The sequence below is a fragment of the Pelobates fuscus genome, chromosome 6 (genome assembly GCF_036172605.1).
Source record: "Pelobates fuscus isolate aPelFus1 chromosome 6, aPelFus1.pri, whole genome shotgun sequence".
NCBI lineage: Eukaryota > Metazoa > Chordata > Amphibia > Anura > Pelobatidae > Pelobates > Pelobates fuscus.
The window spans coordinates 200,461,698-200,475,360 of record NC_086322.1 but is presented as its reverse complement, the minus strand read 5'-3'; the positions used below and the strand labels follow the sequence as shown (position 1 = coordinate 200,475,360).

Here is a 13,663-nt window from a genome sequence, read left to right as displayed (position 1 = left end):
CTCGGCTTGCTTTGACTTTTTATTTTGCATAGCCCGACCATTCTAAGGACCGGTATTGCAAATTTGTCTGTTGTGTCCTGTCTGTGTGTTAGGTTCCCTACGAATCGTGACACTTGTTTTGGCACAGTTCTACTAAAAGGTTGCCTATCACTCATTTAGGATCACACACATGTTTTTCTCACCTTACATTGGTGTTATGTTACAGTGTTATTTAATACATAATATGTCTTCCCATGACCCCTTATTTTCAACACTGAGTGTTCCGGATTCGTCGCAAACACTCAGTGCACCAAATTGTTTCCAAGCCGCTTTTCCTTTGTACCTAGTGTTCCGCTTCTGCCGGCAACACTCGGTCGCCCATATTGTGGTTGCTAGATTAAAGTTTAAGCACCATCTTGAGGTTGGTAATAGAAGACTTTTCAGAAATAAGTCCTCACAGACGTTACTACTACTGGATACACTCCGGCGGCCATGTTGGGGTTGGTTTGCTATCCAAAGCAACACAAACCATGTACAGATACTCCTCAATTACGGAGCGGGTTCCGTTTCTCTGACCCGGTCGTAGAACGAATTGGTTGGTAAGTGAAGAGTTAAGGGATTCCCTGCTCTGGTGTGCTTGTCTATTTTCGGGGAAATTTCCCCGAACATAGATTAGAGGGATTCCCTGCTCTGGTGCGCATGTCTGTGTTATCTTATATAGGGTATATATTTGCTTTCTGTGTTTATTAACTATCACATTATATACTGTTACGTGATTACTGGTTTTATACATCTTTGGTACACAAGAGCGCTGTCCACTATTTTTTCCGTTACTTGTTTTGACACTTGTGAAATTCAGTGGTTGGATTTTATTATAGATTCTATCAGCACTGATTTATTTGTGTTCAAATAATGCCTATTATATCACATATTGTATTACTTTCTAATCTCTGTAATTTACTTGATAAAACTGTGTGTAAAGGTGAAACGTGTTGTGGATTATTTTTATACTTTTTTGATTTGTTTTTATTTTATTTTTTGTTCCTGGCACCCTTTGTTAAGTACTACTACTGACTCAAGATCACCCGATCATTGGTGAGGATTATACTATCAATGCTGAATACCTTGAGCAGTACAGCTGCTCAACTAAATGTGAGTACAGCGCCATTGTCCTTTATTTATTAAATTACTACAACAGAGAGTCCTATATTATATTTTCGCTTCGTTTGCTTACATGTGCAAACGTTTGTGGTTGAAGAAGTCATCTAAAGAAGACAACTAATGTCAGATTGGGCTTTCAGAGAGGAAAAAAACATAAGAGAAGAGATCTCCACTTCCTCCAAACTCCAAAAGGCGGCATGGTATCAGTACAGACTGTGAGAGAAGGAGAGGGGTCAATATGGCCTTACAAGTGTTGGTAGTTATATCCAAGTTTTGGCTTCATTTAAGGTGAATGTGTATAACTTACTTGATGTAACCAACCCCATAGCTCCTCTGCTCTGCTGTAATGCATGCTGTTTTTAATTATTTACCTTACAGATGCTGTTGGGGCCTATGTAACTGCATAAATCACATTGCTTTACTGGGTTTTTTGATTTGAAGAATGACTAATATTAAATGCGATGAAATCCCATTGTACAGCGCTACGGAATTTGCTGGTGCTATATAAATAATAAAATAATAATAATAATAATAATAATGGAAACCTCACCAGTAGGATCAGTTATAAGCCAGCCCAGAGATTTGAATGCATGTATGAAATTTTTTGAGCAACTGGGAATAGTTTTCTGAGGTTTGTTTGAAGGTTTGTTTTACAATGCTGAAAAGCGATGATGGCCAAATGCAGGTCCCTTCATTGTTGCTGAGGGGAACCTTTAATTGTAATTATGCAGCTGGGGATCTCTATTTTGAACACCCCTGAAAGATTATGGAACAAACCCCCTATGTTCTCATGTATTTAGGGACTGTTATTAATAGCTAATGTCATTAATAGCTAATTTTGTGGACTGTTACACAGATTAAGGTCTGGGCCCATATGGCTGCAAGGTGTATGTAGCTGTTACTGTGTGTGTGTGTGGTGTGTGTATGTAGTGAATGTAGCGTGTGTGTGTATAGATTTCTGGGGTAGGATAGGTGCTTCTATGGGCAGTAAGCATTTTATTGCTTTTTTAACCACCCTCCCTCCTTCTTATCTGCAGCAAAGAAGGGGGACACTAAATTTTCTGATGGACAAGTGGCACAGTGCAGGCTCCTGCTTGCTTGTATGCTGAAGATGAAACCCAGACTCTATGTCACACCTCCAATTTTTTTGTGTTTCAGGCTGTGGGTCTCATTTGTTCATTTGAATTGACAAATAGCCCAACATTCAGCCTAATTATGATTTGCCTGAGTATGAAATCCCATAATTCACAATATGGAATGATTCCTATGAATGACAGAAAAGTACTTCAACATGAATTATGGAGTATAAAATGTGACTTGCTGGTTAAAATAGTTGTCAGATCATGTCACAAAACGTTTCATCTGGATAACTTTTCCATGTTGTCCATTAATTCCATTAATTGTCTTTTTATTCAATTTATTCAACATTACGTAATGTTTTAACACTGTTTCTGATTTTATCTTCAAATTACTCAGCAAGTAAAACATTGAAAATAAAATCTCATATATTTTACAATAATTAAAGCAATTGATAAAGTCTTTTCCAGCATTATCCTCATTCAATTTGTAACTAGGAAAAATGGGATGGAACAGTTATGCCATGAGTTAGGAGGAGACTTTATTCTACCCAGGGAGGAAACCAGTCAGTGTGTTGTGGGCTATATAAAGTGCAGCTCTGTCTCTGCATCATCACTCTCAAACATGTACTGTTGGGGAGATAACAGATTTGGCCAGCTGGCTCTGGAAAGTCAGGAGAATATTAAAGTTCATTTTCAAGATAATTACTTCTTTCAAGACAAGGCTGAGGTCCAGAAAGTGGCAATTGGAGGGCAGCACACTGTTTTTCTTCTGGAAGATGGCACTATTTTTTCCTGTGGCCAAAACATATATGGCCAGTTGGGCAGGAGAACCAACCACAGTAACACAGGTAAACAAAGACGCATGAGAAAAAATAATAAATAAAATAAACATTTTTTTATTGTTATGCATAATTTACGTTTAATGACCTTTTAGTTGAAGATACAATTTGATAACTCACAATGTTTAAAAATTCCACGGAGAGTGCAGCTTGTGTGCTGTATACATAGTTATCTAATATGGCAAGATTACTCATATCAGTACAATGCCACGTCTGCACATATAATACATATATAAAAAGACTTATTTTTGGAATAGTAAAACACGTAAATAAATATCCACTAGACACAACTGGTTGGTTTAAATAGATATTAGAGTTTTTGTCTCTTCGCATGCTACATTTTAAATAAATGGGGATTCTGAATGTTTACTGACCATCTGTTTAGACAGACCTGTCCAGAAAAAAAAGGGCTATTTCCAATCCAAGCCAAATCCAGTCCTTCGGGGCCAATGGCAATCCAGGTTTTCAGAATAATTGTGTATTTATTGGTGATATGTCAAACTAACCATACTAATTGAGGAAGTATGAGGAAGTGACCATGGGTTTCAATGCCTGCTTTGGAAATAGGTGTCCTAGAATGTGTTTTAGTTGAGTTTCATTTCCTCGTCTTAGTCCGCTTTGACATTTGTTCTCCTCCTCCTTCCTATCTTTGAAGAAATTATTTACCTAATGATCATTGATCTCCATACCTAGTTCTATCTGTCAGTATTTGAAAGGGGAGTGTCTATGCTGAGTTTCGTTTCATGTTTTCAGTCTGTCTGCTCTCTGACTTTAGCTTTCACTTTCCTTTCTACCCCTCCCTTCTCTCTGCCCTGTGTCTGGAAATCAAAGGAAAAAATATTAGCAGATGTTTTACCATACCGAAACTAACAAACTGATGCTACTTTCTGGAGTTTAATAAACAAACCAATGAAGTTTTTACTGAATTACTAGTTTTTAGAGAGTTGCTGATCCAATAAATGCAAGAAAATGCAATTTTAGGTCTAAATAACTGAGGCGGAAAAATGGTGGACAATTTTTGTAGAATTATTGATGAATTTTTTTATAAAGATTTGAATTGTGCAATTACCGCATGAATTCTATACAACTCTGATTAATGAATCCGTAAAGCCAGGATAAATACATTTTCGTGAATGTAGCTTTAAAAAAATTGCAACAAAATGTACGATAGAAATATGTCTGCAAATGACCACGTACACGTAGCACAGCTAACCAAGTATCTGTACAATATGGGGCATTACAGGCTTCATACCACCCCCTCATCTCTTTCTCTACAAAGACAGCACTGAAAGAACGAAGAGACTATAGTGGGAATAAATGTCTATAGTGCTGTTTTGTTATACTACTTGAACGTTAACACAAACATACATTTCTGTTAGGTGGGAAGTGACATGGACGGGACTATCTGCCAAATGTGACATCAGTTTACGTGTGATAAGAGAAAAAAGAGGGTTGCACTCAATCACAGAGTTTCACACACTGATTGATAAACTGATTGATAAAGACCTGGTTTCAGGTCTTGAAGAAATCAAATAACCAATAAAAAAAAATACTCAAACAGGCTTTTTCTAATTGGTACTCTAAAGCTCTACGCCAGGAATCTTAGAATACAATGAAGCCCCAAAAGCAACAATTTATTCAGTGGGTAATAAAAATAAACAGGTTGTTATTAATATAGTCATTTTTTTATGTTTTATTCCTCATTGGTTATTTGTGTACCGTATATTTGCTTCACCGTTCTATCAGTAAATATTCTAATAGATTTTTCACAGGGTTTTCAATTTCTCTTCTTCAATTATTATTTGTTTCTATCTGTTTACCATGTAAGAATTCTGGTTTCTACCGGGAGTATATCAACTTTTGCATATAGTAATATCCCTATGTGGGATTAATTAAATCATATTTAAGTAGAACTTATTCTGTATGGTGTTTAATACTTAAATGTACATGATTCTTTCATGTATATGAAATATACTTTTATATTATACTTGCAAACATATCATTATTCTGTTTATGAAAGATCAAATCCTTGCACTGGAAGCCCAGACTATTGTGGACGTGAGCTGTGGTACAAACCATTCCATGGCAGTGTGCAACCAAGGAAATGTGTTCAGTTGGGGGGAAGCGTCTGAAGGGGAGCTTGGTACAGGACAATCAAAGCAAAGAAATCCTATTCCAAGGTACGTTAAGCTACCATTTGCCATCATTGACCATTAAAGTTATAGTATTTTTGTTTTAATTATAATCATGCAGGAGTTCATGAAATAAGAAGTTCAGGAAATTGAAGGCCAACACTCAGAGTTCTTCTCCAGAATATCCTATACAGAGGAGTAAATATGGCTGTAGCTAAATGTAAGGTAAAGTAAGGTAGATTCTGGGCAAATCCAGCTAAGAAATTTTAAAACGCTAAGGCACCATAAGTATTGAGAGCTTAGACTGTTCGAGCCCCCACCCAAGAAGATACACACTGTCTGCTTTGTTTGCGTTTCTTAAGGTGTCTGTGGGAGCTTCCTGAATTCTGATGTATCCACTTTAAGTAAATGCTTGTGACACAGGATTTGTTTGTATTAGAATTCCCAGTTCACCTGATAAAATATTGTCTAATAAAATAAAAAAAGAGAAATCAAACAAATGTATATATAAGTAACACGACAAGGGTAACACCATTATGATAGGATAAGATAGGACAAGCTTTTGAGGAATTCTATAGAACTTTATGCAACTTTCCTTCTGGAAATACTATTAACATTTTTTTTAAGTAAACACACTATTCCAAACATTTGAAAAGAACCAATAAATCTGTTAAATACCCCCATCAAGGAGGAGAAGATTATCCATGTAATTGGACCGCATGGATTTTCCAACAGATTTCATAAATAATTTAAGGACAACATCAAAAAACAGCTTTTCAAAGTATTTAATTACATTGGTATTAATACATTTATGCCACTAGAGATGTTATAATCTGATATAGTCCCTATTTTAAAACAGGACAAAAATAGTCTGGATGTCACTAATTATCGTCCAATAGCTTTGCAAAATGTGGTCATGAAACTCTACTCTTCAATTTTGACTGCCAAACTAAATATGGTTATTAGGATAATATACATCCGGACCAAGTGGGTTTGTTCATGGAAGATCCTAAACCCAGATTAATAGACATAATGGATGCTGTTCAAAAAGAAAAAGTTTTCATCCTGGCTCCATCACGTGATGCTGAGAAAGCCTTCGACAGCAAAGCGGTTTAGCTCTGGAGGGTTTACTCTTGGGAATGGAACAAGACAGGACTGCCCATTGTCTCCACTCCTTTATATAATTACCATGGAACCACTGACAATTGCCATAAGAGATGATGGTGGTGGGGCCAGCGATTTTCAAATCTCTCAAACTAGCTTAAGGATTAATCTTAATGCGGACAATGTTATTAATTTTGCAGGATCCATTCAACTCTATGAATGTGGTGATGTCTATTGTACAGATGTTTTCAAATATTTTGGGATTTAAATTGACTCTTAAAACATCTGTTGCCCTCTCATGTAATATTCAAATTTGTACAGATATTTAAAACATTATTGAAATAAACTTAAATTTACCTTTATTAAAACAAACTATCAAGCAGATGAATGAATGGAAGATTATACAGATTTCTTGGTGGAGTTGAGTAAATATTTTAAAGGCATATGTGCTCCCCATATGGACTTTTTAGATTAGATTTAGACTGATTCCACTCACCAGGATGGCTAAAAATGATACAGTTGGGATTCAGGAAATGTGTTTGGAAAGGGAAACCATCGAGAGTAAATATGAGAACTCTCATGTTAAAAACATCTCGGGGAGGAGGGTTGGGCATGCCGAACATTGAGCAATACTAAAATGCAAGTAGGATAGCACATATAATTCAAATTCAAATAAAGAGTGCTATAAGTGAAAAACAGTATAGGATTGAACAACACTTATCTAAGTTTGTTGATTTGGAAAACATAAGAGCCCGGAAGAAGTTAAAATACTAAATAATCCAATTGTGTCTAAAATGTATTCTGAACTAATTGAAAATGGGGTGAAGTTTAGAAAAAGACTAGGTCTAAATAATAAAGTAATCCGTGAAAATGCAATAGATATCAATAAATATACAATTGGAACAATGGCACAAATTATGTTTATGTAAAATAGATGATTTTGTCTTTAATAATATATATATTTTTTTTGGTCAATCTTTGTTTTTATTGAGGCATATGATAAAACAATACAGAAAGTAAACCAGAGACTTATAGCACTTAAAACACATGGCATGCATAACATAGAGAAGGCAATATCGATGCTAAAACTGCAGGGTATAACAGCCTCTTTGTTTATGTATTTCAACGTTATATTACTATGCAGGTTAAACCAATAGTGTTAGCAGTGGTGCTTCTGGTTAATTGTAAGGAATCACTAGGCAATTCTGACATTATGTTACACTGTGCATTGATTGTCAAGCTACACATTATATCAGTAGTGACCTTTCTAAGCTTAAGTTAGAGATTAGTATTTCAAGAGTTAGGGAGCACTAGGACCAGGGTTACTGGCACGGTCCTGCATAGCAATGGAAACAACATGCTGGGTGTGCCGCCAGTACATGTTTGGGATACATATAATAGGTAAAACATGCTTAGTCAAGTAGGCAAAAAGGTTCTCGCTTTGTGAGATAAGTGAGTAGGTAAACCATGCTTAGCCAATTAGGCACGGAGGGTCAATAGTATTACACATGAGATGTGGTTGCCCGATTTGTAAAATAAGCAGGGTACACATCCCATGAGGCCCTCTCTATGCATGTTTATGGGCAAGGCCTGGGGGGGTAGAGTCATTGCTCCGAATGGCCTATTGGGGGTCAATATGACTGTGTAAAGTGGTAGTGTGGCCCATGGCTGGCCGCCTAGGGGAGGGGCGGTGTGAGTGAGCTAGTTTAGGAAAGAGGTAAGGTGGCGTTATAGAATCATTGTGGTATTTAAAAAAAAAAGAATAAAAATAAATTAATCTGGCAACAGGTCTAAAGAAAACAATGAGTAGGTAGTATTTGCCACTGCCGATGGGTCTCAGCTAGTTGGAGCAGCCTTCCTTTGTGGGAGCGTGGCTTTCAACCAACTAATTGGAGTGGTAGTCCCTTCATTTCCATATTTAGTTCATGCCCCGGCTTGTATGACATCCCTGTTCTCTCTTCATCTCTTCAGGTGTCATGTCTGCAAGGGGTAGGTGTACTGTCCTGCTGCCGGCATAAGGGTCTGCGAGGTCTCCGCTCCTTGCGTCTTCGGCTCAAGGCCTGTATTCCATTGATTCCTTCATCAGGATCATGGGCCCCTGGGTCTGCCAAGTTCCGGAAATCCCTCCGGGGTGTATGGATGGCTGTGGGAAGTTACCACCACTTGGGTCCCACAACTTGGAAGAAGAGAGGGCATAGAGTCCATCATTTACACTCCCCCTTGCTGCAGAGGGTGCGGGTAGGGGTGTGCCATGCTTTGGGGTGGGCCCTGGATGAGGCGAGAGATTAACTGCCGTTGTAGCGTTTTGGGGTAGTAGGGGACAGTGTCACCTGAGGTCTGTGGCGAGTCGCTTCCAAAAGTTCTGGCACAGTGCCTCAAATCTGGCATTAAAAGAAATCAGCCACTCCAGGATCTCCCGGCTTGCTCGTGGCTGTAGCTTTTCCTGGCCGGCGGCTATCTTAGGTGTGCCTCGTGGGCCTCTCTTGGGCTGCCTTTGCGGTATCATGGTTGTGTGGTTGCTGTGCAGTTTGCGGGGACCGGGATAACACCCGCTGGTCCAGAGGGGGGGGACGGGTGATTTGTGCGTTACCCACCCTCTGTGGGACCAGCCTGGTGTGCCAGTCTCGGGAGCGGCGTCTGGCCGAGGTCCGGTGCGTGTGTCTCCAGGCTCAGTTCCGAGGTCTCCCCTATCATAGGAAGCAGTTCGGCACCCGGCTGGGTGAGTTTTGGGGATGGCATCTCGGTTGGTAGCGCAATATAAAGGAGGTTGTTAAGAGCTCACAGCAAACATGTTTGGCGGCCATGATGGTCAGTCCTCACCCCCTTTAATAATAATTTAAGACCCTTTGCCTACCTGTAGCAAGGATTTAATCTCCCGGATAGAGAGATTTTAAATTTTCAAAGAGTTAAAGGATATCTTGGTAAACATTAGGGATGTGCATGGGCAAAAAATTTGGTTCGGTTCGGCACTTCCGAAATTCGGGACTTCGGTTCGGCAAACCGAAATTCGGGACTTAAGCAATTCGGGAACTCGCCAGTTCGGCACTTCCGAAAATTGGGACTTTGGTAATTTGGCAATTAGGGACTTCAGCAATTCCCTAAGCCTAACCCTACCGCTACCCCTAACCTAACCCCAACCCTACCCCTAACCCTACCCTTAACCTAACCCCAACCCTAACCCTACTCAAACCCTAACCTAACCCCTAACCCTACAGCTAACTCTACCCCTAACCTAACCCCGAACCCCAACCCTACCCCTAACCTAACCCCTAACCCTACCACTAACCCTACCCCTAACCCAACCCTAACCCCAACCCTAACCCTACCTATAACCCTTCTAGGGGTAGAGTTAGGGGTTAGGTTAGGGGGTAGAGCTGGGGTTAGGTTAGGGTTAGGAGTAGGGTTATGGCTAGGGCTAGGGTTAGATTCCTGTCATCATTCCCTTAATTTTCCCTCCCTTTCCTGTTTTACCACTTTTCAGAAATCTGAAGCACTTTGGCACTTTGGCAATTCCGAAATTCGGCACTTCGGCAATGCGTTTTGGTTCGGCTCTTCCGAAATCCGCCACTTCAGCAATTCGGACATTCGGAAGCATTAATAAAGGCAAGAGCCACAATAGAACTGCAATATTTGTGAAAAGATAATAAATCATTAGTTTTCCTGGATCTTGTCTGTCTGGCTTGCTGTCACTGTAGAAGCTTGAGGAGCTAGGTTGCAATTTACAGTTCAGTGTCCCCATTGGAAAGGCCAAGGCTTTTTGGGGTTCTTTGTTTGTAGACCAGGGTAAGGATTTGTGCAGCTGATGGTGGCAGCAAAGAAACCTTATGGAGCATAATAAATGAGAGCTGTTGCTGTCAAAAGCAATAATGGATAGCTGTGGAGTGTAAAGATATTTCATCGATATGTGTTGTTGTGTTAGAGCCCCAGAAGGTGAGTGTAACGGAGCTTCCTGTGCTCCGGTTGGGTACCTCCGCCAACAGATGCTCCTAGTGCTCACCGAGGACTCCAAGCACCCCACCAGACACCATCAGCACCGCAGTCTCCACATCCAGCGTTACAGCTTGGCTGGGAACTCGCCGTCTCCTATCCACCCTGGACCTACGACAAGGCTCCAGGTTCCAGTGGACCTCTCTTCCTCCAGAGAGTCAAGCAGGAACAGCTCTTAAAAGAGCTTAGTAATTATAATCCCTGGGGAGTATAGTGATATAGCAATCCCCAGGGTAGATGCAGCCTTTTCCCCCACACATGAGACGAGACTCTATGTTGAGGGTAAAACAGGAATTCAGCTTTAATGGGACACACTGGCCTTTTATGCAAGTTTCCCAACAAGGTTGACGCCCAGGTGGACCTTGTTGGGCACAGGACACAAAGTATGCAAGCCAATAAAAACAATGTGATAAGGAACGCCACTCCCACATATAGTACACAATCCCTCCCCTCTGCCTGTGATATAATTAAGGCAGATAAAGCATTAACTTAACTATCCCCAGGCAGAAAAAACACACATTTTTATAAAGCCCAGAACACAACATATCCCCATAAATCTTACATCCCCTGATAGCCCTGATCTGGGTAACCAACATATCCCAAAATCACCCAGATCAGATCAGGGGTTCAGAATTTCTATGGAAGTCATAGTTTTGCCCAGGCGAAATAAGGTCTCTCAACCACAATAAATTAAAGGGGCCATAGTCACAGGGTAAACGGCTGGCAAGTAGTCATCTCCAAAAACCAGTGGTGAGGTCACTTTCGCCACATTCAGTATTCTGTTAAGCTCCAACCCCACAATTTTTCTTTTGCAGTATTGAAACTACTTTCTAATCAGACCATGGATTTTGAAAAAGAACTCCAAAATAACAGTGTTAAAACAATTCTCAAATTATGCAGATTTGTCTACAGATTTGTAAGATGTGAGCATTATAAAAAAGGGTAAATCAAATTCATTATTTTTATTCGTATATTTTTGACTTGCAGAAGAATATCTGGGCTTTCAAATACCAGAATAATACAGATATCGTGTGGACATTTCCATTCCGTTGCTCTCTCAGAAGGTAAATATCATCAAACTACTTATGAAGATTATTGCAATTAAATGACAAATCTGCTCCTTTATTGACCACAGCACCTGCACACCATAATCAATTTAATTTTTTTTTTTTTTTTTTTTTTTTAAAAAGGGATTGAATTATTTTTATTTAATTTTAACAATTTGCCAGTTTACGCTCAAGCATAAAGCAGGCACTGGCCTCAAAGCTTATCAACTTCAAGTAGTTTGATGCCATTTTGAGTGCCTATGGTGTGTATACTATACTATTACTTCAATTTTAATCAGTGCAGTGTGAATTGTTAAAAATTAAAAGTGAGTTCTAACTTTTTTTAAAAATTGAATCCAAAATAGCAGAACTGGAAACACAACTGACTTTGAAAATTTTTGCTGTTTATCTACTTTAACAAAATAATAACGTATTGTAAAATATTGTAATCTTTATAAAGTAACAATTAGAATTTGGTATAAACATTGTTGAGGAGTTTTTCCTTTAATCACATTTAGGGCTTAATAAAGAAATGTTTTAAATTTCATATATGGAGCAGCTCGTGAAAACATTTTGTTCCCAAATTTTATTGGTCCAATCAAAAGTAAGATATTTCAACAGTGTATGATAAATAGATAATATTCTAAACTAAATTGGTAACTGATCTGGAAATTGCAAATATTAGGTCACAATAGAACACTTGTAAAATGATCTGAATCAGCTACTTTCCATGTTGGCTATCTTTCCAGATTTGGCCTAAAATCTGCAGTTACCTGCACAGTTGTTGGCAATTTACACTTTTGTGAATAACTCTGTTATTGTATTTTAAAGAAAATCTGGTAAGGACTCACTATAGCCAAACTTAGGCCCAATGAGGAAGCTTTTACCTCTAGATACAGATGACCCTGTCACTGGGAGCTCACTTATTAAGGTTCCACTGTTGATCGTTAACGACTGAGACAGTATGTTTTAAGGAGGAACTCTGATAATGTTGATGATCCATAAAGGATGCCCTCATTACCAAAGCCACATTTTTCTAGCAATGATTAGATCAGATCCCCAGCTGTATGTTACTGATACCTATGGCTGGCTAGGGAACGTTAAAACACATAATCCCTGTTAAGTAATATGAAAAATATAGTCCTGATTGTTCTACCTCCTGTTATTTTTCAGATGGCAGAGTGTTTTCCTGGGGACAGAACAACGCAGGGCAACTTGGCTTAGGCAAGAAGGTGCCAAATCAAGCTAGTCCACAGATTGTGAAGTCGCTGCAGGGGATTCCTTTGGTCCAGGTGACAGCAGCGGGCTGTCAGAGTTTTGCTTTGTCTATGCTAGGAACCGTGTTTGGATGGGGAAGAAATAACGCTGGGCAACTTGGATTTAAGACTGATGTCTCCAGAGGTGAGATGCATATTTTTAGTCATAAACACATTAATTATATAGATACAGGTGAACAGTTACAGATACACAGGGAAAGGAAACAATTAATCAATTTATGAAATTATGAAAATACAATACAAATTACAGTCCCTAAAAAATCAGTATGTGAAATATTTGCAATGTTATATAAACAAAAGTCAAAAAAAAAAAAAAATCTAATTCCTGTCTGGAATCCATATTTCATAAAATTTTATATTAAATAATCAAATTACTGAACTTGTAGCTGACATCACCTACAACAAACTTTCTATTAGTTGACAGAGCATTAATAAATTATTAAGCATTCATGTGTCTCTTTTTATTAACTTGGAATTCCCAGTTCAATGGCATAATAAGAATGCTACACTTCTATACACTTCTATACTATACCTAATGTCATCCCATCATACCACTGGCAGATCCGGGTTAAGAAAACAGGGTAAGTGCTATCCCCAAGCCACCAAGCGGTCTACTCAGACACACAGCCCCATGCATTTGAGTTTGTGTTTAGAACATTCTATTAATAGAGCTACTATCAAAAATACTGAAAGCAAAATATGATCAACTATTACAATATAGAAGGTTTTCCTTTGTTTATTTACATGATCAAAATCAAATCAATGTAATGGTGGATATAAGCAATTCTTCAAACAGAAATATAAAATTAGATTTTAGAGAAAAAAAACAATGAAACTAATTTTTAAAACTTTCTTTGATTTTAAAATCTGTCCAGCACCCATTATTTAGTAAGTAGATTAATATTAATGTATTTTATTTATTTAGCCGGCGTATTCAATCCCCATGCTGTGAGCTCCCTGAGAAGCCTTGGTGTGGTCTACATTAGCTGTGGGGACGAACATAGTGCTGTACTTACTAAGGCAAGTCAGAATATGTGGATATGTTTATAAAGACTTTAA

The 13,663-nt window shown here is 38.6% G+C and overlaps 1 protein-coding gene across 1 annotated transcript in view; it reads left to right on the top strand.

Annotated features, from left to right (window-relative positions):
* Positions 1 to 2,807: 2,807 nt before the first annotated feature.
* The window catches only part of LOC134614641 (probable E3 ubiquitin-protein ligase HERC6), a 66,197-nt gene continuing 55,341 nt past the window's right edge, over positions 2,808 to 13,663 (top strand). Inside the window, exons 1-5 of the mRNA XM_063458644.1 lie at positions 2,808 to 3,067; positions 5,079 to 5,238; positions 11,269 to 11,345; positions 12,501 to 12,728; positions 13,530 to 13,624. Coding sequence (XP_063314714.1) covers positions 2,842 to 3,067; positions 5,079 to 5,238; positions 11,269 to 11,345; positions 12,501 to 12,728; positions 13,530 to 13,624 — 786 coding nt within the window. The 5' untranslated portion in view covers positions 2,808 to 2,841. The remainder of the gene's footprint in view (positions 3,068 to 5,078; positions 5,239 to 11,268; positions 11,346 to 12,500; positions 12,729 to 13,529; positions 13,625 to 13,663) is intronic.